Source organism: Odontomachus brunneus, unplaced genomic scaffold (genome assembly GCF_010583005.1).
Source record: "Odontomachus brunneus isolate Ranch 3 - 2012 unplaced genomic scaffold, Obru_v1 Obru_scaffold_023, whole genome shotgun sequence".
NCBI lineage: Eukaryota > Metazoa > Arthropoda > Insecta > Hymenoptera > Formicidae > Odontomachus > Odontomachus brunneus.
This window is the reverse complement of record NW_022639473.1, coordinates 761596-785837: the sequence shown is the minus strand read 5'-3', so window position 1 is coordinate 785837 and position 24242 is coordinate 761596. Positions and strand designations below refer to the sequence as shown.

Here is a 24242-nt window from a genome sequence, read left to right as displayed (position 1 = left end):
ATCTCGTTCCAGCACGAAGAGCGCGAACGAGCGCGCCTTACAGCGCGTCTCTCTCTTTCTCTCTCTCTTTCTCTCCCTCGCTCTCTCTCCCGCCAGGCTTCGTTGGTTCGTTCGTTGCCGCTTTCCTTACCCTTGCCGTTGCCGCTGACGTCCAATCTGAAGTTGTCGGGACCCTTTTGCCCGTCGACGAGTTGACCAAGTCCCCCGGAGAGGTAACCTCCTTCTTCCCGGCCGTCGTACGTTCTGTCGGAAAGGTCAACCTCGGAGCCCCTCTTGATTCCTTGGGGCATGGAATACGAGACGAGACCCTCTGTAAGGAAGAACAAGGTGGAGTCGGGTATAAAGAATATATAAGCTCGTGAACTATGCATCATCACGTTGCTACGTGGTCGGGAAACGCGTGAGCGGGCCAACGAGCGAGCGTTTCTCCTTGCCGACAGTACGTGATAAGATTGCGGACGGTTACGGGGAAAAGCGCGGGCAGGCGCGCGTCGTCGGGAAAAAGTAACGAGGGTCAACATTTTTAATCTCAGCGCCCCGAGGATTACTCGATTCGATACCAAGGCGATACCAAGGCGGCGACGGTTGATCTCGGGGACTCGACGTCGTCCGCTTTTTCGTTAAAAACACGCCGAGGCGGGCGACTTATGTCAAAAGCAAATGCGCCGACGGAATGTCAGGCGTCAATAAGCGCGAATGAGTTACACGGTTCGGTACTCGCGGCCCGAGGTATCGCGCCTGCGTCCGTTCCTATCAGCCGAGCATTTTTCTCGCCCCCGATAATGGCGATGGGTGAAATTGTTTCGCGCCCTTGTCCTGTCGCCAATATGCGCCGCGGGGGTTGCCTGAATTTTTCAGACCCAGATTTCCCAGAGAGAAATGTGGGAAGAAGACTTAGAAATTTATTTTATTGGGATATAAAACTTATTCACAGAAATTAACTTTGTATATTTTTACATTACAAATTTTCGAAGTATATATATTTTTTCAATATTTTTTATATTCTTTATTAATTTTTAAACCCTTTGACTAATCTGGACCAAATTTTGCATAGTTCGTTCTCTAGAATTTTGCTGTAAATATAAGCTACTATAAAATTTGGGAATATATCCTCACCCCCTCCTTCTGATCTCATTCCCTTGATACTTTGTGGCAACACCGGGAATTAAAGCTAATTTGAAGAATGCGAATGTCATTTTTTTAATGACATTCGCAAAAGAGAAAATATCTAAAAAATAGTAAATAATTATTTGGTGGGTATTAATAATACATTCACATCTTTTAAGTAGTATTTATTAAGTATATTTGTATATTTTTATATTTATTAAGTATTTAAGTACTTTAGCTTTTCATGAAAAGCTAAGGTTTTCTCAAGTTTTCAAGAAAATGTATATTTTCTTTTCTGAAAAATATTTTAAACAAATAAAATATGTGATTATAACATCCACCGAGTAAATAACTATTAATTTGATGTTTCTTCTCTCAGTATGTTTCTTGCGCTACCAGACTTATTAACGATGACAGACAAATAGAAATTCCTGTTTCGCTTTGTCTGTTTTTGTTATGCTGATTTTCTAACCGCTCTTTGTTTCTCCACATTTTTCTTGTAGGTACTTATAACATGCTTTTAACATTTTACTTAAAATGTAATGTAACGTTTGGTTTTAAAAAAGAGTATGCAATGCGCGCGAGTATTAGAATAATTGGCGAGAAATGTAAACTTCCCCCTCCCCTCCCTAACGCCAACAGTCGTCGTTTAAAATAAACATCAGGCAGCCATATACAATCATAACATACGTGGCGGTTAGATTTACCTTGGTGTCTTACATGTTTTTGCAGATGATTCCGAGTCGCCGAGCGACACGTACACAACGGACTGAGTATGTCGCCGTTGTTGCTCTCCGTAATCAAAACCTAGTAATCAAATTTGTCCTTGTGCCTCGGGGACTCTCCGGATCCTTTCATTCAGTCCCGGGTCGTCGAGTGATACGCATACTGACGAACTGCACGTGTCGGCGCGTTATATTTTGTGCTCCTCCCGAGTAATTAAACTATTTCGCCGATATATTATGGAACACAATTAGTCTCTCGTCGGTGTCGCGGTATTTAACACGTGTCTCTTGGACTGAATTGTGTCCACGCGAGTGTCAGTGTCAGTGCCACGACGGAGCAGACGGGAGCCAGAGTGCTGAATGCTGGAAGCCGGGATAGAGGGAGACCAGGAGCGAAGCCAGGACACAGAGGACACACTGGGACGTGGACAACGGTGCATCATATATCTCAGGTACGCGAAATCATTTATTACACGGGAGATTTCCATTTTTAACGGGCGTTTTGGACGAACTTACAAACAGATACCCGAGTCGAAATTTAGGCCGACATTCGTAGTCTGTCATCGTTAGACAAGTAATTGTAGCTTCTCCAATTCTTCGTCAATCTGTACTTATCATATTATTATTTCACGCGAGAAATACATTAATTGAAGCAGCCGGCAAATAACGGCGCATAAATACGAACTTCTAATTAGTTGAGTACAAAATTGTAATTAATTGTGCTCTCTCAGCCGAGGATTATACGAAGTAAAATACAGCTACGAATACCGGCTTTGGAATTGAATATAATTCTTGCAAGTGTTGTGATACTTACGTCTAATAATGCTGCACCGACCAACGCTTTGTCTTCTCATTTCATTTTATTCTTTGTTCTTATACTTTGTTCTTATACAGAATCTAAACTCGAATCTCGGCAAATAGCATTATTGGATACATAATCTTATATTTTTCTTTCCAGCTATATATCAGTTCTTTTAAGAACTACTAATCTCATCAAAACTTCTAAAAAAAAGCAAAGAAAAAAAGGAAAAAAGAAAGAAAAGAGACACTAGGAAGAGATGAGATTAAGACTTGTTACTTTACCAACCTATTTGCCCTCACACATTAATCCTTATTAAATAATTTAACATCTGCTTGCTAAAAAATAAATTTAACGTCTACTTATAGATATATTTTTTTTTATAAATTTCACTCAAATATAATCGCACTTTGCCAATTGTCAATCGCGAGTGTATATTTTCCAGTGTATTAACGCAAAATAACAATAACAATAAAATTCTTAACTTTTCTGAGTTCTGCACAAACTATGTGCGCTTTTCACGATTTTCCGGCTGAGCGGTGTAACTGCTGTTCAAATCATGCAAATCGTGTATGATAATTGACGAGCGATTTTTATGCATCGAATGCACTCGTGCGCGTAATTTTTGCGACTTTCTTCGCGGAAGGAGACGCATCAGAGGAGTTAGGCGGCCGCTTAAGGTAGGTGGATAGATACATAAGGTAGGCAGATTAAATAAATACACTAAGGTAAGTGGTGAGGACGTCGCCTGGAATTCATGTCTTGATCTCACTCCTGGTTGAAAAGTCGCCGAATAGTCGCACTTTCGCTCATTTCCAATCGCGCGTATGTGTCATATATTTGCCCATTAACGCATTAATGTAAAATCACAGCACACCGAGGAGAAAATAGTTGACCCAACTGAAATGATAGTTACTTTTGACTTTGTTTTTCCAACTATATTTTTTATTCTAACACGAAAATGGTAGTAGTGATATTCATATGTAGTTATTATCATCAACATTATAGTAAAATTTCGGAAAAAAATGATTTCCTCGACCATGCTTTATAGTAATTATTTCTCTGTACGATTACAGTTACAAATACCAAACATATTTTTCTCAAGGACATACTTCGCTCATTGGAGCATCGAGCAATTGTTGAACGATAGTTTAATTGTGCGTTTTTGAGGTTTTCTGTGCAATCAGATTATTGCGAATGGCAGTGAGCAAGTGTTGGTTTTGTGCATTCGATGCGTCCGAGTGCTTAATTTTTCCGACATTTTTTCCGCGGAGCTTGATGCATCGTGTAGTGACGAGAAAATAGTGACGAGAGGAGACGAGAGTTTCGATCGCGTTGTGCGTTCATAGACTTTAAAACGCGAAACCTTTAAACATAAACGCGAAATTCTATTGAAAAAATATATTGAGGTAATCGAATAATTGACAAGTAATTGACATCATTAAAAATAAATAAAAAGTTCGAACATTAAGTAATTCTTGAACGAGTGCCCTTTCGAGCTTCTTTAACATGGCTCGAAAATATCGAGATAAACGTTGGATCTCGAATCGTTATCATCTAATCGCGACTATTCTGTGCGACTCGTATTTCAAATTTGAATTTCTATTAAAAATATTGAGATAATCGAATGTTAAACGATTACAAAATAATAAAACATTTTAATATTATATATATTTAAATATTATATACATATTTAGATATTTTATTAAATTTTATTTTTTTATCCTTATTAAATTTAATAAAATATTAAATAATAAATTAATAAAAATAATTGAGAACTAATAATAATAATTAAGACTTAAGAATTAATTATTATAAAATAATTAAAATAATTAAAAAGAAGAAAAGAAAGTTTGAGCATTCCTGAACGAGTGTCTCTTCGAGTTTCTTCGACATGCAGAGAAAGACAGAGAAAGGCAGTGAATAACCGTCTGCGGCATTAAGATAAGTCAATAGTTTATAATCTCGAGATTCTTCATTGACTCAAGCATGGAATTTGCAGAGTCAATGTAGGATCAAAATTTCGACTCGGGTGAACGTTCACAGCAAGTCCTTTAAATTTCCGCATTGAAAAAACGGCAGCGAGTTACGATTTGTATTACATACAGAAAAATATATTACTCTATTGTTAAGAAAAATAACCACATAGTTTATTGCTTTCTTTTAAGTACAATATCCACCATCGACAAAGAATATTTTCTTAATAATAGTGCCAAAATATATTCATTACTAATTTGGGAAAAGCACATTATCATATGCTCAAAAAAAATTTACTCTTTTCACAAGAAAATTATAGAACTTTATCGAAGAAAAAATTGGTTCGACTTTATGTAGTGAGCAAAACGAATTTTTATTTCAATTTTATATTCTTGATTGAAATATTAAGTCTATTAATATTCAGAATGTATTGAGAGAGAGAGAATCAATTTGATGATTATAACGAACTTGTAGTAGATTCACAGATATACATAACTTATGAAACGCTTGAAACAAGTAAAACATTTACTTGAATAGAGTATATATTTTTCTGTGTGTAGAACATCAAAGCAGCACAATAGTCTATACACGGAGAGAATATTATAATTTGTTTTCAATTTTATCAGTTTTTTTCAATTTTATTTATCAATTAATTTTTTCAATTTTATTTATTAATTACTTTTTTCAATTTTACTATGTTTATTTGTCTATAAATGGACTATCAATAAGATCTATTTTATTAGGGAACTAGCCAGCAAATTTCGCTGAAAACATAGCAAGGTGTTTTATTCCCGTTCCTAAAATACAAGTAACGCACATGAAATGAAAAGACAGAGACGAATTACTGCAGAATGTCAATCTCGTTTACAAAGTCGTACAGTGATTTTTACTAAAAAATTCTCTCCGTGTATAATCCTATAGCTTCAAGATTTTTCAGCGGCTTACAAGTTCGACGATATTTGCACATACTTAATCTAAGAATATCAATTTCGATTGCTACACTGTAAAAACTAATGTGTTAAATTTAATACCTATCATGTGTTCTAAATCATCCACTCTTATTTATGTGTAAATTTGACACAGAACAAATGTGTTAAAAAGTAATACGCATAATATGGAAAAAATTAACATAAGAATCTAACACTTTAATACCGTTAGGAATCATAAGTTGTGTTAAATTGACATATTTAATATGTCAGACATAGATTATGTCAATTTAATATTTTCATTTCATCAAAACCGTAGATTAATACTTCTTTCAAATGATGAAGTAACGTTTTATTTTAGTTAATTTAACATTATACATATGTTAATTTAATACAAACTGTGATTCCTGACGGTACTGAAGTGTTAAATTCTTGTGTTAATTTTTTACACGTGTTACTTTATTATGCGTGTTACTTTTTATCACATTTGTTTTGTGTTAAATTTACACATAAATGAGAGTGGATGATTTGGGACATATGAAATGTTAAATTTAACACATCAGTTTTTACAGTGTAATAATAGCCACTGTAATGTCTCTCTCATGTAATATTCCGTACCATACATAAATTTACAACCTTGCGGCTGGAGAGTCACGAGGTTCCCTTTCTATTCAAACCGCCATTACGACGAATTCAAACGATTCGATCGCGCCGCTTGTTCTCTCGAACGACGATAGTGAGATAAAAAATGACGGAACGCTCGTGGATACTTATCGCGGCCGTTTATTGTAGTTTCATTGCGCCATCGGCTAGGGGAACGTTAAAAAGACTCGCCAAAGGAAGCCGAAGTGTTTCATTACGGTAATTGTACCGCGCGTAATTCTATATTCCGCTGCCTTTTGGTATAATCGTCGCGCGCGCGTGGTTGCGAGGCGAGCGACTATAGTCTCCCCCGCTTAATTCCCGCACGTAAGTCACAATTTATTTTGCAAGTCAATATTATTGGCAGCCCACGGGCGTAATTGTGCGTTCAAACGATATAACGACGCTTGGCGCTATGCAGATGGCACAGTTAGCGGGTGGCGCGTAGTTCGTCGGGGTTGGATTAATGTAGACGCAGCTGCGGCTCAGGGCCGACCGTGATCGTAAATCTAAGTTAATCTGAGATTCGGGAGACTGACGCCCGACATCGACGTCTCTCGTCAACTCGGGCCGGACGGTAGAAGTCGACGGCTCGCGAAATTAAAGTTCCGCCCCGATTTTTGGCCGGCTGCAAGCGCAAACTGCGGATGCGCGTCGCGCATATTTCTTCGGAAGATCTTCATGCGTGGAAATGAAAGTTTAAAGGGGAGATTATTACAAAGATATATATATATATATATATATATATATATATATATATATATACATATGCATAATATTCTGAAATATTTAAAATATTATGCCAATTGAACACTACGAGGCGATACCACACTGAAAAATTCATTTAATTGGGTTAACAAAAATTTGGTTAAAATAGGGTCGAACAAATGTTTCGGTTGTGAGGGTTAAAATTTCGTTCTTTCTACGTTCAAAGACTTGATTCTCTGAAACTAAACCTGTTTCATTTTTGTTTTAAAATATCAAACCTTTGATTTAAAGTACATATTAAATATGTCAATTTAACACAACTTGTGATTCCTAACGGTATTAAAGTGTTAGATTCTTATGTTAATTTTTTCCATATTATGCGTATTACTTTTTAACACATTTGTTCTGTGTCAAATTTACACATAAATAAGAGTGGATGATTTAGAACACATGATAGGTATTAAATTTAACACATTAGTTTTTACAGTGTAGCAATCGAAATTGATATTCTTAGATTAAGTATGTGCAAATATCGTCGAACTTGTAAGCCGCTGAAAAATCTTGAAGCTATAGGATTATACACGGAGAGAATTTTTTAGTAAATATTGATTCTTACAACCAAAATACTTGTTCCACCTTATTTTAACCAAATTTTAATTAACTCAAATAAATGAGTTTTTCAGTGCACACGGAAAAAAGATTGTGTTAACCAGAAAAATAGTATGGCATAACTTTTTTCTGGTTTTAACAATCAATTCTTGGTTGCGCTGACCTATCGATTCGTTGCCTTAAAAATGCATTTTTTAAGTAACGAATCGCAGTACTAATGTATGATGTCGCATACATAAAGGTCAACGTAACCAAAAATTAGTTATTGAAGTCAGAAATAAAAACTGCGCCATATTTTACTATTTTTTAATTGACACCATTCTCATTTTTCGTGCATTTGTGTATATTGCACGATTATTAACGGATAATATTTACCAAGCTTGCAGATAAAAGAAAATATGATATATCATACAGGGTGTCTCATTTTAAATTTAATAATCATTGCTCATTAATCTTTAGTTGTATAATATTAAGGCAACGCCTTGAAAAATTAATACAGAGAAAAAAATGATTTTTGCAACTATAATCATATAGAGAGATGATTATTACAAATCACGATGAAGGGAACTATTTTTTATTTAATTTTATTATAATGTTAGTGATAATAAACTTGCATGTAATAATAATAATAATGTATGCATGTTACTATTGTTATTTTCATGTGGAAAAATATGGCCGAGACCAAAAATAACTATAATTTTAGTTAGATAAACCATTCTTTTCTCTTCGTATATAATCTTTAATTTATATCAAAATAGTATAAAATGATGCACGGAGCGATGCATTTTTACCGCGTTATGTTATAACAGCAGATTCTCTCTCTGAATTTGGAAAATTTTTCCGGTAAAAATACCCAAGAAAGATAATCGTTTTTTACTGCTTTCCAATTTTTAAGACCTTCTTCTACATCCGCGACTAAGTGGTCGCAAAATGTTACTAAAGCGGTCTCTCCATCGAGAATTGACTTAAAAATGTGATTTAGTCCATTTGGCTTTTCGCAAAGCTCTTGGTCGTTCACAATTTATTCATTTATTTCAAAAATTTTTAGTATCTCAACGTTAAAAAAAAATAGAAAAGAAGTCGACCTCAATTCGCCCAGAGAATCCGTTGTCACAGAATAATGATGTAGAAGTGGAATATTTCGTGTGTATAGAAGCGAAATGCGATTCCCTGTGCAGACGAGTTTCGCGAAAAACCCGAGAAAAACGCTATGTAATAGTAAAGTCGTTAATATTTCTTGACCATTCTCAACACATGAGCGAGTCGAAAGTCCCGCAGGCCGAAACGAGCGCGCTGAATAAACCCGCGTCCGCAGTTGAAAGTTGCTCCGGCGACGTCTCGCGTGTAGCTTTCTGCATCAACGATTTGCAAAACGTAGTTACACGTAAAGGCCATTCTGCAATTGCGTAAGCGTGGTCGTAAGTGGTTATAAGTGATAAAGCAATCAGTGAATAAAATATTCTGACTAGTAGACTTTCACGTCCACGTTTTCGCAATAGAATGTGGCTTACTCCGCTATTGTAGACCAAGTTTAACAGTGATCTTAAGCGGAGTCTACAATGAGAACTTAAGCTATAAAACTTAGGCTTTAAACCTGAAGTTGTAAGAAATTAATCAATTAGAGTGAAATATAAGAAAAATAGCTGACAGTGATTGGTTTCTTAAGGTTTCAGGCTTAAAGCTTAAGTTTTATGGTTCTTACTGTAAACTCCGCTTTACTGATCTACGTTAATGACGATGATACATCGTTAATACCTCTTCATTCACTGGCAAACGCGAGAGCGTGCTCTCGCGAGCGGGAACGAGAGCGCGAAGAGTACGAAGTCACGTCTGTGCGGCCGAAGTTGTCGTGGCGGATACGGGCGTCGAATAAATTCTGCGCGAGGCGTTACTTCGCACACGTATGTGTGCATGTACGTACAACACGTACCTACGCGCGTTTCCGTTGTTTCGACCGCGGATCCAAGGCACAAATCTAAGTTATCGTCGGCTCGCCGCGCCACGCCGTGTGATGTCTCTCGTCAGGAAATTCCTGCCGAGCGGGCCGTGTCGTTGACGTGAAATGTAAAATGCATGATAACACACAACACGGGCGATTCCGCAGAGAGAGAAAGGGAGAGAGAGACTGCAATCATTTGTTCTCAGCTTCGTCCTCGCGACGAGGTGGCAGCGTAGCGCAGTTGGCAAATTCATCAGTCGCGACAAGTGTATCGAATCGCAGCGTCGTTCGCCCTTGCGACGATAAAAAATATCCAGGTGCGCTTTTCTCTCCTCCCTCTCTCTCTCTCTTTCTCTCGAATATTTTCACATATTACATCGGGGAACACGTCGAGTGTGTTTTTTTTGCGCGCCGCTGATAAAATTGTTTCGACTCGGGTAGCGGGATATTTTTCTCATTTATTACGGCCGGCTAGAGCCGCGCGACGCGGAATGAACGGCAAACATCATACCCGCGTGAAATATGCCGATCCGAATGTGTTTTCATGGAAGCTCGTTAAAAGCCAACCGGCTGATCGCCGACGAATAAACACACTCATACTCACACAGAAAAATATTCTACCGCTAAGAAAAACGATTATTCAGTTTAGTATTTCCCTTTTTTTGAATAACATTCATTTTCAAGATAGAACAATTTTCTTGATAATAATCTTGAGATATACTCGTCATAAATTTCAGAAGAGCTCATTATCGCGTAGAAAACGTTTTTGTTTTGAAGATGTCTATTTTTCATCTTAAGTTACTGTTATTCTTCATCTTTATTTTAAATCTTAAAATAAGGTCACAGCATTAAAAGAAGATATGTTACATTTACATTAATACATTTTATATGATTTAACGAAGAAAAATATATTCTTATTATAAAAAAACATATAATTTTCATGAATGGATAGCACAAAGTATTGAATAATTGAAGATGTCTTTAAATGTTGGAAAAATATATCATATTATCAAAGTAATCATTGTTGTATTTTTTATGAGACTAGTATAATGTTTAAATAAAATTATAACATTATGAAATTCAAGACTTCAATGTTCTCTCTTTTATCAAAATTACAAATCGTTACTTATATATAAAACAATGATTATTTCAGTATATTAATTTTAAATAGATACTTTGTTCTTTCCTATACATGCACTCAAGAGAGAGAATATATGTGTGGGTGTGTTCTTTTTAGCACAGAACAACATAAAACTTTATCAAAGAAAAAGTTGTATTTTACGTAATAAGCGAATCGTATCCTTGTTTTAATCTGACATTCTTGATTAAACTGCTAAACTTGTAGGATTCAGAATGTAGTTGGAATAAATGTGACGTTTACGGTAAACTCGTGATAGATTTGCGGATTATATAAATACTTGAATATGTGAAACACGCGCGAATAAACAAGTATGAAATACTTGAAACAAGTAGCATTTACTCGAGTGCGGTGTGTACTCTTCTGTGCGCGCGCGATCTCGTGGTATGCCTCAACGGAAAGAGGATTTTTCTCGCACTCACCTGTCCATGGGCAGCCGTACAGCTCTACGCGCATGCACACTATGCGCATGTGAGAGGTGTAAGGGATGAAGCGGATCTTGGTCGCGACTATGGCCGGGTCGAAGATCTGCTCCTTCTCCGTGTACGCGTTGTTATTGCCCGCCAACAGCTGCAACGAGACGAAAGAGACGCGTGTTCATTAACGACAAACGTGGGTGCTCTGCACGCACGCGGATAAAAAAAAAAATGATGGCCGAAAATGCGCGCGGGATGGGCAAAAAATGGCGCGACGTCGCTGGGGAAAAAGTCGCGACTTGAATTCAACAACTTGTCTCGCCGGTTGCACATGATATTTTTATTGAAACGAGGGATCTCTCCTCGCGTCGACCTCGTGTATACACAATGGGGGAGGGGAAGCGCGCACGTTGAAAATAGTTAACTTCAGTCACATCCAGTTTTCCGTTCCTGTTGAAAAGCAGGAAAACAAGCGTATATTTCATAGCATCCGCGTCAAACTTGTTTTTTCCTCCTCTCTCAATTCTTTTTTTACAGCTATGTATCTCTCTCTTTCACTCTATCTTCCTTCTTTTTTTTAACATTCAATATCGCGAATTGTTCATGTTGTACAATTTCCAAAACGATACTACCTGCAAAAATATGTTTTTTAATTCCCTGTCGCGACGCGCGCGCTACGCAACATTTTTTGAAAGAACGGCGCTCGTTAGTGTTGTTCCTCTCTTTTTCTCTATCGTACTTTTTTTTAGGGACTATATATCTGCGCGCGGTTTCGATTTCTTGCTCTCGCGCATCCAGCCGATTTTACGTTAACCGGACAAATGACCAGTCGGATGTGTGGAAAGGAAGACAAAGAAATCTATCAAGAATGCCGGTCACTCAATTTAGACTTAAGGAACTCGCTCTCGTCACCGTGTTCATCCGCGACCGGTGGCCTGAAACTAACCGGCGGTCATTGGAACATGTTTACAACGCTAAGAATGAATCCCACAGGCCGGGAGTGCCATTTTCCGTATCCGATTAGTAAACAACGGTTCACCGGCGTGAGAGACCTCTTCTAAATGTAAATGCAAGCGTTAAATCTGGACCGACACGGCGGCGGCGTCTTCTCCTATCGCCGTCCTTTGGTGCCTTCGTGTCTGCGCGCGACCAACGTGTCCCGGATGACACGCGTCCCCGATTAGAAATTGATCCTATAATCCCGATCAGGTTAATCCCAATCAGTTATCTGCTTTGTGTAAGATAATGTTATCGGGTCGTACAATTATTAATAATTCTTATTATATTAATACGGTTCTGATTGCCACATAGCGTTGCATGACGTATCAGGATTCGATGGCACCATTTTGTATAAACCAGATGACTGGTTGGGATCAACCTGACCAGTAATGCGATTCTGTAACTCGTTATTGTAGTTAACGACAGTCTCATTATTGTTGCACAGCTTTTCTACAGTACGAAAAAGCTGCGCAATGATGACGAAACTATCGTTAACTGCAATAACGAGTTCGAATCGCACTACAGGACCATGGGATAAGTGTCTAGTTGGGTCCTCGTTCCCAATCAGTTATCTACTTTGTATAAGATAATGTTATCGGGTTGTACTTATTAATAATTCTTATTATATTAATACGGTTCTGATTGCCACATAGCGTTGCATGACATATCAGGATTCGATGGCACCATATTGTATAAACCCAATGACTGATTGGGATCAATCCTGACCATGGGATAAGTATTTAGTCGGGTCCTCGTTGCCGTCGCCGTATCGTACCGTATCGTAGTCGCATCGAGGAGACGCACATATGTGCGTGGGTCACCCCCAACGATGGAGATGTGGTGAACTGTAAGATACAATGAACGCACTTGGTTGTCACCGTCCGGGAAAAATCATGAGCCGTCCTGACTAGAAAGAGATCCCATCTTAATCATAGATCCCATCATAGATCAAGTTAAAGAAATGGGAGAGAGATGAAGGTCTTTATCCATAAAATAATATGGATTACAGATGCTAATGATATCAATTTAGGAGGACTTTAACCAAGCTCCGATTAACTTAATCGCCGATTAATTCCTGCGACCAGTACATAGCTGTTGGCCAATTCTGCTGGTCACGAGCTCTCTCGCTCGCGAACTCGGCCGAGATGGGAAACGAGCGCGCGGGGGTTGTCGCTTTAGAGAAGCGGGGCTCTTAAATTCGACGCACGCGCGTATATTACCGTGTACGCTGATAGAACACGCTAAGGGATAATAATGCCATGGCTACATTGTTCGCCCGGAGCGCCGTGTAATTCAGTACCTGCGCGCGCGCTTGTGTATCCGCGTTCTGTTTTGCATTCTGGCCACTCGGACGGATTAGCGGTTCTCATCCGTCCGTCTGTCTGTCCACCGTGGCGTTACCCAACGTCGCGCGGTTTTCTCGCGGGAGAGCTCTGCGAGTTCGCTCTCTCCCGTCCCCTTCCCCCTCGTGTGTGATCGTTGGTCGGGGTAATTGTCGCGGCCAATTTATTCGCGAGCAATTCCGGTCACGAAGAAATCACGATGTAGTCAATCGCGGACCTCGTCATCGCCCTTCCTGCTTCCTACCCGCAGTCGATATGTCACTTAAAGGGATGCTGAAGCAGAAAACTTTACCAACAGAATACTGATATTTTTCTACACTGCAATGTGAGTTAACAAGAAATGCGACAGTTTAAGAAAATTAAAAGATCTTTAATTAGCGAATTCGCCGGGAATATGTGTCTATTTGAGTCCGGAAAGAACGGGAGGTTTAAATTAGACTGCTGCAAAATATTTGTCATGTTCGTCAAGTAAAGTAGGAAACGAGATTATTCAATCTTAAGGATGAATAATTCTTGCAAATAGAGAACAAACAACGTCAACATTTAATTTAATCAAACATCCTGTGAGAATTTAATAGAAAACTGACGAATCTTTCGCACCCCTTTCTCCCCCGACTAATAGTTCGATAAATTCTATAAATAAATCTATAAATTCACACGATCTCGCAGGATTATTGCGAAATAACAAAGTCAGGTGAAGTTCGCGAACAGCAACGTCCACATCCAGTTCGCGGAAGCACGAAACGTCAATTTCTAACGAGCTATATATCAGTATTAATTCGACGATAGGAGCCAAAATACGCTGATGTTAACGTTAATAATTTAAATACAAATAGTCAATTAATAAATAAAATAAATAAAATAAAAATAAAAAGAAAAAATTAAAAATCGAAAATTTATTCTTGCGCAACGTTTCGACTATGGGATGTGGTCCTCTTCAGGCGATGTTTAATACGAAGTCATAAAAAACATACGATGGTCAGCATACTATAGTCAAAAATATTGCAGAAGCTAAGCTTCTAATGAGCTAATTGTCACTGAAATTAGGACAAGGTATACTTCGTTGCTGCATCTTTTCCTCCCCCTGCATGTGTTAGAACGAAGAAATCTGTATCGTTGTGCGAGTTATAGAATCGCGTGGAAAGACGGACAGGATATACAGAGTAGAAGAGAGAGAGAGAGGAGAGGCAGAGGACGATACGTTGTACATCCGATCGTCCAAACACGCCGGTCGTCGTTGTCATCACGAACGGGGAGCAGCGAATCCGCGTTGAAATATGAATATTCGCGCGATACCAGCCGCGTCTCTCCCCCTCCCGCTCTGTTCACCGTCTATTCATCTATCCATTTCTCTCTCTCTCTCTCTCTCTCTCTCTCTCTCGCTCGCTTTCGCTCTCGGCGGAACGAAAACCGAGTACGGTTCTAAACACCGTGCACAAGCGGAGTAGATATGACACAAAGTTACATAGCTAATATGCTGTACACAGACGCGGGCTGTGACCCGGGCCGGACACGAGCGACCATTGGCTTTTGCTTTGATTTGTGTTAGCGACGGCGGCGGCAGTGCGATTAGAATTTCTAACCAGGAATCCGTTATTTCGCGTTAATCATATAAAGCGGCCGGACTATCTGATGTCCACGGCCGCCGTGGTGTTGGACCGGTCGAAACTGAAAACGCACGCGGAACGAAAACGGGCGAGCTGGCGGGCGCGTCGTTTCGGAATTTCACGATTACAGCACGTAACGGAATATTCCAGCGTATATGCCGGCGCTGATAGTTATTTACTCTTCGTTCGTTTATTTTAGATGTGTGCACGATCCGATATCTCGCACGTCGGTTTCAGAGATGTGCGGCTGCGTGTATGTGGACGCGCGCAGCGCGCACGGGCAGAAGGCGAATTTGTAACAAAAGTATGACCGCTTCGTCCCGATGCCTGAAGGCTGTTCGATTTTTCGACTTTTAAGTAGCAATTGCGTTCGAGTATTCCGCGAGACACTGAGGTGTGTGATCTTGAGTCTCTTTCGACGATGGGGGCTGTTGGAAGCTCGCGATCTGCTCGCGACACGCAAATGGGGAGGGTGAAGAACATAAGTTTATAAAGTTGGTATGTGATAATTGAGTCAATAAACAACCGGAATTGTAAACTAATAGACACAGACATTAATAATTTTCAATTGTCGGAACGATAAAGTCTGTATATATGATACGATTTTTCCGAAAGTTTCTTCGGCCTAATCGCGCCCGTTTCTACTTTCAATTCTTATTCCCATAAGTATATTTACTTTGCTAGTCGAATCTTCTCTGTTGTCAAGGCCACGGTGGTCGAACTGGTTACTCCTACACAAGGAGTAGAGGTCCAGGTTCGATTGCTGGCTGGACTAATTTTTCCACAACAGTTTTAAACTTTCGCGGCACGCAGGAACAGAAAACAGAGAGAGAAAGAGGGAGAGAGAGGAGAGAGAGAGAGAGAGAGAGAGAGAGAGAGAAAGAAAGAGCGCGAGAGAGAGAGAGAAGACTTGCAAGCTGCAAACGGCCCACGAAGTTGTAAACGTTACGCAAATGGAACGTGCCGCTTGAACACGGCGGCAACGGGCCGCAGCGACTGCGATGGCGGCGACGTAGCGGAATGGAGAGCTGCCGCCGCTCGTTCTGTATCGCGGGGGCCGTCTCGAAACGACCGACCGCGGATGCATTACAACTGCAACTGCAACGTGCCGGAATACAAGCCAGGCCGGGTTCTACGCGATAGGAATAATTAATATACCTATATATAAGATGTCTCTCTCTCTCTCTCTCTCTCTCTCTCTCTCTCTCTTTCTCCCTCTGCTCTTTCCCTCACAGGGTTCCGGGGGGTGGTAAAGGGGCAAGAGACGCAGCAGCCCCGCGATATCGTCTCGCCGACGCATAAAATTGATGTCTGCGCCAGCAGTAAGTAGAATTCTCCTCCCCCATCGCGCGTCTCGCCGAGTCCATAATTTGTCGGTAGCACCTTGAACAATCTCCCAATCGTGCCGAGATATCGTTCTGAGCAAGTGGCGTCTGTATCAGCAATAATTGCCGAGATTAATCCGAGCAATTACTGTAGATCCGAGAACGAGTGGACTAAAGGTTGAAAATTCGACTTTCGACCTCAATATTCCACTTGACGCGTATTTCGACGCTTTATATCAATTTCTTTTCGTTCTATTTAACCTAGCTTTGCCAAGAGGTCGATTTTAGAAGGAAGAAGGCTTTATATCAACTTCTTTTCGTTCTATTTAACCTAGCTTTGCTGAGAGGTCGACCATAAAAGGAGGAGGGCGTACTAGGTGGCGGCGGGACTTTGTGCGTCCAAGATCTGCGTATTTTTTTCGTTCCAGAGAGAGAAAAATATCGAGAGCACGGTTTTGCTAGGCCGGGACTCGAACCTGGGTCTTTCACTTGCCGACAGCTCTAAACCACTGAGCTACCTGACACTCTCACGACACGCTCACGATACTTTCCTCTCTCTAGACAACGCTCAGAGATGCCGTTCGGAAGCGACATCTCTGGCGCGATCTCGAGTGCACGGCGACTATAGAAAGAAACAATGTTACTGTACCAAATGACACAGCTGTCAGTCTCTCAAATTCAAAGATTGCTATCCTTTAAGATATCTGCTGTCCATGTATGCCCGTCTCCACCATTGCCCCTCCTCATCCAGTGCGAATAATACTAAGCCCCGGGATCGACACCAATTTTTTGGTCCCTGGGTGCTTGGACGCAAAGCTGCAAGTATTTTATGTGTTTCCTGCCGCTTAAAGACGCTAAGTGGGATCTCACTTTCTACGTGTACTAAAAGTAAACTGATCCTTCAGAATATACGGATGCTGAAAAGTTTAGGCAGGACTAAAATTTCGACCTGGACGAGGTTCGCGAACGGCACGTGCGTCTTGGCTGAGCGAGCACTCCATATATCGACGGCCAAAAGTCACCCCGTCGGGTTTTACCGCTCTCTCGCCGCGTCTGTCGTCACGTGGAGAAAATATGGAAGAAGTAATAGTAGATATGAAATGAAACGATTGCGGGCAAAAATTTCTCGTTTCCGGGAATGTATCGCGCCGCGCTCACTCAAAATGCATTTTTAACGGCTCGTCTCTTTTTCGCGCGTTAGATAAAAATTCGTAGATGCGATTGCGCCGCGGATAACGTTTATTGTTAAAATTCCAAAAGTACAAATATAATACGCAATCCTGGGCAGAATAACGAGAGAGAGAGAGAGAGAGAGAGAGAGAGAGAGAGAGAGAGAAAGAGAGCGCGCATAGCGTGCAAAAGTGATACGTGTAAAAAGCGTGTCGCGAATCGCGAAAAATTTCACGCAATTTCGCGCTATCGCGATTATATACGCGAGCGCGCACGTGTATTAAATTCCGCGCGTAGCTTTTTAATTCTTTCACGTTGCACGTCTCTCTACCTCTACGACCGTTAAAATGCGCGTTTGGCGTGCGCTACGTTGAATTATCCTCCATCGATATGGATGCGGTCGCCGCTCGAAATTTGCACAATTAATGCCGCTGATATGGACGCGACGTTCGACCTCGTTCTCGGCACCGCGGTAATAAAAAGGCTCGCGCCTTATCCTGGGAGATATCTCGTCGACGGAGGAACAATCCTCAGGAAAGGAGCCGGGAGAAGGTTAGTGGGTCGATCGAACGTATTTCGTTGCGAGACAACGAAAGAAGTGGAGTTTATATTATACGCCCGCGCCTTTACGACCACCTCCTCGCTGCTTCAAGATTGCGTCGTTTTAAACACAGCGATGTACAAATACAAATACAAATAAACATATACAGCGTGTCCTATTTTAAAGGCCAGCTGAATATCTTAAAAACCAAACCTAACAGACAAAAATATTCTCGACAAAATTTACAGGGTTTCGAGGGAGAGGAGAGACTTTGAATTTTAACTAAGGCCGTTTGCCAAGATCATATGAAAGACAATCTTTTTTTTTAAATAAAAAGTGATAATTTTTATAGCAGATTCTAAAAATATGGTTCAATTTTGCTCGTTTCCATCAACAATGATGCGCGCGCGAATTTATGTATGCTTCGGAATCTGTTACAAAATGTGTTGAGAAAAAGGGTTAGAAAGAAGGGTTCAAAATTTACAGGATAAATCGTAGGGAAGACCGGAGTAAATTGACAAAATCGATTATTTTTATTGCTCTTTAACAGATTTCAAAATCAAGCAAGCAGGGATTTCAGAGCCATCTTTGATATATTTAAAAATCTTACTTAATTTTGTCTTGTTAGAAAATACTAGAAATACTAGAAATGACCGGATTTGTCAGCCCTGGCCTCCCCTATTCACTAAACTGAGAATAAAAAATACTTATAGTGAACATGAGTCGAGAAATCAAGCTTTTGAAAGTTGACAGCGACTTTCAATTTTGATGAAAATATCAGAGAAAATATATTTATTTAATTTATTTCCAACATGCGATCGATTTGTATTCAGCATGACGCGGTCGTTGCTTTCGGAATTGTCGATATTTGGATTCGGGACGAATCTCATTAGTTTGGCCCGAGGTCAGGAGGTCAGAGGCGGGCAGGTAACTCGGGCACATGGAGGTGGAACGTCTTACGGAGGCGAAAAAGCGGAACGAGCTTACGCGGCGCGTCCCATTTCCGCTCGCCCGGCGTGTAGGCAATTACTTCGTCCGGACGGCCTCGCGCTCGCGGAAAGGGGAGAGACCGTCTCTAATCTGTTTGCGGCCGAAATCAAGCTTGCCGCGCTCCCCTAATGAAGATTGTTTCATTTTGGTGCCTTTAATCTCGTGCAGCCGCGAAGAATCGCGGCCTCGCGCGTTAACTTGGTCGAGTCGCAACCAAGTCGCGCCGTCGCCGCTCATCTCCGGCTTTATTATCGGGCAGTTGACGACTCTACCGTCGCATTTCACTCGGGATGCATTAAGGGAATGCTGGATACCGACATAATGCAGCCTCATGCTTTGCACTATTTTTCTTGCAAATACTTACGCAGAGTGGAAGTGCAAGTATTAATGAATAGTGGGGTATGATATATATAAAACATTATATAAAACATTAAAGAAACTTTTGTTTAACAAATCCTATTTTTTATATTGAAATATTTTTTAACATGAAATACTCCTCTAATCATTAACATCTGTACTTTTATTCTGTATAAGGATTTGCGATCTCGTAATATCAAATATGTATCCAAGATCTTCTTGAAGATTAGATAACAAGTCAGATGCTTTAGATATTAATTATAGATGAAATATTAAAAAAGTTCATGAAGGGAGAATATCCAAAATGTATTGGAACCCCGATTTGCATTAGAATTTTAAAGGTTACAACAAATTATAAACTTCTCTTCATTAATTTCTGAGCGCGCCATACGTTCTTCAAACGACATCCATAGTCTACTACTTATTACCTCCGCAGATTATATCTCTTACATAGTTTGCATCGCTTGTACACAGAGTTGTAAAGTATCATAATTTGCGCGTGAACGCCCAAGCCAGGAAAAAATTTCCCTTTGCTGAAATGTTGACGAGCTTCCTCCGACCGCGGATTCGCAATGACGAATTGCTCTGTTGCGGCGATAACGCACGATGTCTTAATTTTTTAATATGTAGCCGCTCGAACGCTCCGCCAAGGAAGAAACGCTTAATATCAACGTCGCTAATCCGGGCGGGAATAAAAACGCGCTCTTCGTCGCGGTTAATATTAATTAATATGCGGGATCTTCTTTTCTGTAAAAAAAAAGAAAGAAAAGCATATTATCCCGACCTCATAATGGACGCAATAATTTAGCCGAGTACACGAGATCATTAATAAAATTAGCGTTCCCGCCGATTACCGTTAGCCCTTCGCACATTCAGTCCCGATCAAGTCAGCGAGGCGCAGCTCGCTTTTGTGAAACTCCGCGAAAGCGCGACTTCCTTCCGCTTGTGTCAGCACGGGAAATATCCAAAACACCGATTCGTATTCAGAATAATGTGAAAATTACATGTGCTTGCCGCAACGCGCAAATGCATGTTTACGTCGACAATGGAAAATCCGAAACATCCAGTATAAGCCGCTCAGGAGCGAGCCAAGTCGAATGGACGAAGGTGGACTTTCTCTCCCTCTCCCTCTCTCTCGTATAAACAAGCGACTCGATATGTCTAAAACCGACGGAAACAAACCCGGTGAGAGAAGCGAGTCGGTGGTGGAGGAGGAGGAGGAGGAAACTTAACCCGGCCGCTTTCGTGTTCCGGTCCGAGTGCTCTCAGCCGGATTGAAGCGCCCTTCTATCGAGGCCGGGGGCTTCTAACGAGGCTAGTAAAGAGGAGGGACAGGGAAAAGGGACGGGAGTGCGGGTGTTACGAAGGAGGCTGAGGAGTAAAGGAGGAAATGGTAGAACGCGCGGAGCGTAACCGCGGAAAATCGTTGCGCGCGCGCGCACGGTAATCCGCTAATAGCGTGTCCGCGTGTGGTCACGTACGTACTGATAATCCGTAATCCATCGTCGATATCGGTCGCGGAGAGCGATGTGCATACGTCCAGCCACGTGGGGACCGTAAGCTCAAACGTATTCTCGCGTGTACGTGTGTGTATATATATATTTTATCTGCACATATTTATGTCATACTCGTGCGGATTAAGAGCAATTTTATGGCGACCTTCCGTCCACTGGCTCTATATCGAATTTCCACGTGTACGAGGAGAAGCAGGGGGAGGAGAAAAGGTACGGTTAAGTGTATGCTGCGAGTTCGCTCAAGTATGTGCGGTGAGGAGAGCTCACCGTCGCGTGTTCCCGCGCTAAGGCATTAATGGCAACAACAGTTCAAGCTTGAAATGGGTATGAATTTGGGCTCACTTTTGGATATTAATAGTCGTTACTTGAAACTCGCAAGAGAAAATGAGGTATTTAGATGTAAATCTGGGCAATTTGTTACTAGTCGTTGCTTGAAATTTGTTTCAAGTGAAATACTCAGATCTGAACTTATTAATAGTCGTTATTCTTGAAATTTCTTATTTCATGTCGGACGCTCAAATCTAAATTTTAACCCGTTGACACTTGTCTCACGTGAGATACTCAGATCTGAATACAGGCTCATATTAATAGTCGTTACTTGAAATTTATTTCACGTTAGATACACTCAGTTGCATTGATGCTATACTATTCACCAGATTGATAATCACTAGAAAATTTCGACCAGCGTGTCCGTTTCAAGCTGATCGTTTTTCATGACTGTTGATTTATCCGGCAAGCGGGAATGTGTCAAAACAAAAGTGACATTTTGACGGCTTGTCGTTTTATACGTGTTTTTATTAAAAGGTTATCCGCTCACGTGTAATGTACAATCAGTAGAAGAAGAGTAAGAATGTTAAAAAAAGATGAATAAGAAGTTAATGTATAAAATTATAATTATTAAATTATTAAATTATTATTAACACGTATATACGAAATGTCAAACTGTCAAAATGTCACTTTGATACATGTCTGTTTTGACACACTCCCGCCGGATGAATTAACAATCATAAGAAATGATCAGCTAGAAACGGACATGGCTGGTCAAAACTTTTTAGTGACTATTGATCTGATGAATGGTATAGTATTAATGCAACTGAGTGTACATCTAAATTTTAGTTCGTATTATTAGTCGTTACTTATTAATAGTCGTGATTCGAAAATTTATCTGACGTAAAATATTCAAATCTGAATTTAAGCCTATAGTCAATAGTCGAAACTTGCTTAAAGTGGAACACTCACCTGAATTTACATTTAGATCTGAGTTTTGTAGTTGAATCATAGATACAAACATCGATACGATTCAACTGAAAATTTTACACTTAACTTCAAGTTCAGATATTTCACTTGAGGCAAGTTTTGACTATCACTATCACAGCCATTAATTTCTCGCGGATCTTCCGAGGGACACGGTTGACTTTTCAAGCGCGCCGCTAATCCGACGACAAAACGGAAGCGATAGCTGCGCTTCCTGTCGGACAGATATTGAACCGCTTTCTTTCTCCCCCCTCCCCCCCCCCTAATTGAGTTGAGTCGTCCGACCTTCTCCACTGCGAAACATGCCCTTCGTATTCGTGGGATTCATTATATGCGAGACGTTACTCTCGACCACGCGCTGTGGATGTATCTGTCCGCGAAAAATCTCGGAGTGTAATAACACGCGCGGCCGCGCGGTGATATCAAAATTCGCCGAGTCGCCTTTCCTGGTTTAGCCAGAAGGCTACGTAATGAGAGGTGAGCTCTCATGGTCACGCGCGCGTTTCCTATTTCCTTTATTATTTCCCTTTTTCTCTCCTTTCCCTTTTCTTCCCTTCTCTTTTTTTTTCTCTTTCCCTTTTCTTTTTTTAAAACCACGTACGCCCGGGCAATATTATCGCGCGCGCGCGCCGTAATGACCGCTGCGTAATGACCGCGGTAGAGCCGGCCGGGTATCTCGTAATGGTGGTCTCGCTATATTGCGATTTGAATTTCGCTGAAATCGCGGGAAAAAAGGAGGTGTGCCGGGTGCCGCGGAATGAATATGTTAATTGGCTCTGGAATTGGCTGTCCCTATCGGTGATTGATTAAAATTCGATACGTCGTGACGCCGCCGCCGCCACGTTGGCCGATCGAGCGTTGGCGTGGACCAAAGAGAGAGAAAGAGAGAGAGAGAGAGGGAGAGAGAGAGAGAGAGAGAGAGGGTGAGCGGGGGTGATGAAGGATGGCGAACACGATCGTGTGGGAAGAGGCAGGGAGTGAGCGAATGAGTGAGTAAGAGAGAGAGAGAGAGAGAGAGAGAGAGAGAGAGAGAGGGAGAGGGAGACGAACAGATAGCTAGAGAGAGAAAGAACGAGTTAGCACGACTGCAACGGACCGGCCGTTCGGGGAAGTTACTCTGCGGATAAACGAGATTGAAATTTCGATGGGGAAATTACCGTCGATACCTGTGGACTTAAGCGAACTGTCATCAAGTCAAACAGCGACGACGACGACGACGACGCCTCGTCGATTACGTCGGCGCGCGTGCCATCGTCCGGCGCTGGCTAGACGAAGAGAAATGGAAAAACGCTTTCAGTATCCGCGCGATCCTCTTAGCTTGGCCGATATCCCGCGCCCCTCGAGCAGCGCAATCGCGCCAAGATCGGCGATATCGTGAAGAGAGATTGGCGAAAATGCGGCGGATAAGCGAACGTCGTTTCGCGTCTCCCGCGAGAATCGCGGAAAGCTGAAAGCTTGTCTCTCCATTGATTTCGTCAGATTCATTGTTGAAATAATTTTAGCTTTTTATCTGAGTGTAAAAAATATAATTGATTGCGATAGCTCGTCGGTAGGAGGGATAATGTATGATATGCTGCGGAAAAAAAAACCTCTCGAGGTGTGGGAAATAAATGATCAACGATAGCTCGTTGATATTATGAATAGCTGCGCGGTAACGTATGATATATGCCGCGAGTTATTACGGAGAGCTGTCTCTTTCGTGATCTTAGTTTCATTTAAAAAAGCCGCTGAAGTTACACACGTAACACAGGAGGACGTATATCTCGCGTCGCGCGACGCGACGCGTGGAATCTCGTCGCGCGATAACTCTCACGTACGGGATTTATCACGACGCGCGCGCGTCCCCGGGAATATTATTGTTGAGAAGCCACTGAGAGTCTTGTTTTTCGCGCGCGTCATCAACCTCCCTCGCTCTCTCCGGAGTGGAATCTGCGAGAGCTGAGTGTAACAGAGAATTCAGCAACGGCATTAGTCTCTTTCTCCTTCTCTCTCTCTCTCTCTCTCTCTCTCTCTCTCTCTCTCTCTCTCTCTCACTCTCTCTCTCATTCTTCCTCTCCTCATGGAGAGAGCGTCTTCATCGTCGCGCGCGACGGTTATCGCGTGAAATTACAACAACTGAAACTCACAGCCGAAATTATGTCACCACGAAGAGCTGC

The 24242-nt window shown here is 41.2% G+C and overlaps 2 protein-coding genes across 7 annotated transcripts in view; one reads left to right on the top strand and one right to left on the bottom strand.

The window, feature by feature from the left end:
- Nucleotides 1-24242, bottom strand: part of LOC116842225 (discoidin domain-containing receptor 2) — a 380754-nt gene that overhangs the window by 110098 nt on the left and 246414 nt on the right. For all 6 annotated transcript variants that reach the window (XR_004377695.1, XM_032811123.1, XM_032811124.1 and 3 more), the window contains 2 exons: nt 10993-11140; nt 131-310 (listed from right to left, as the gene is read on the bottom strand). Coding sequence is in view for 5 of the 6 variants with exons in the window: in XM_032811123.1 (XP_032667014.1) it covers nt 131-310; nt 10993-11140 (328 nt within the window). In the remaining variant the exon portion in view is untranslated. The remainder of the gene's footprint in view (nt 1-130; nt 311-10992; nt 11141-24242) is intronic.
- LOC116842229 overlaps nt 1-24242 on the top strand; it is a 425064-nt gene that overhangs the window by 267695 nt on the left and 133127 nt on the right. Inside the window, exon 9 of the mRNA XM_032811131.1 lies at nt 1840-2284. The gene's annotated coding sequence lies outside the window, so the exon portion shown is untranslated. The remainder of the gene's footprint in view (nt 1-1839; nt 2285-24242) is intronic.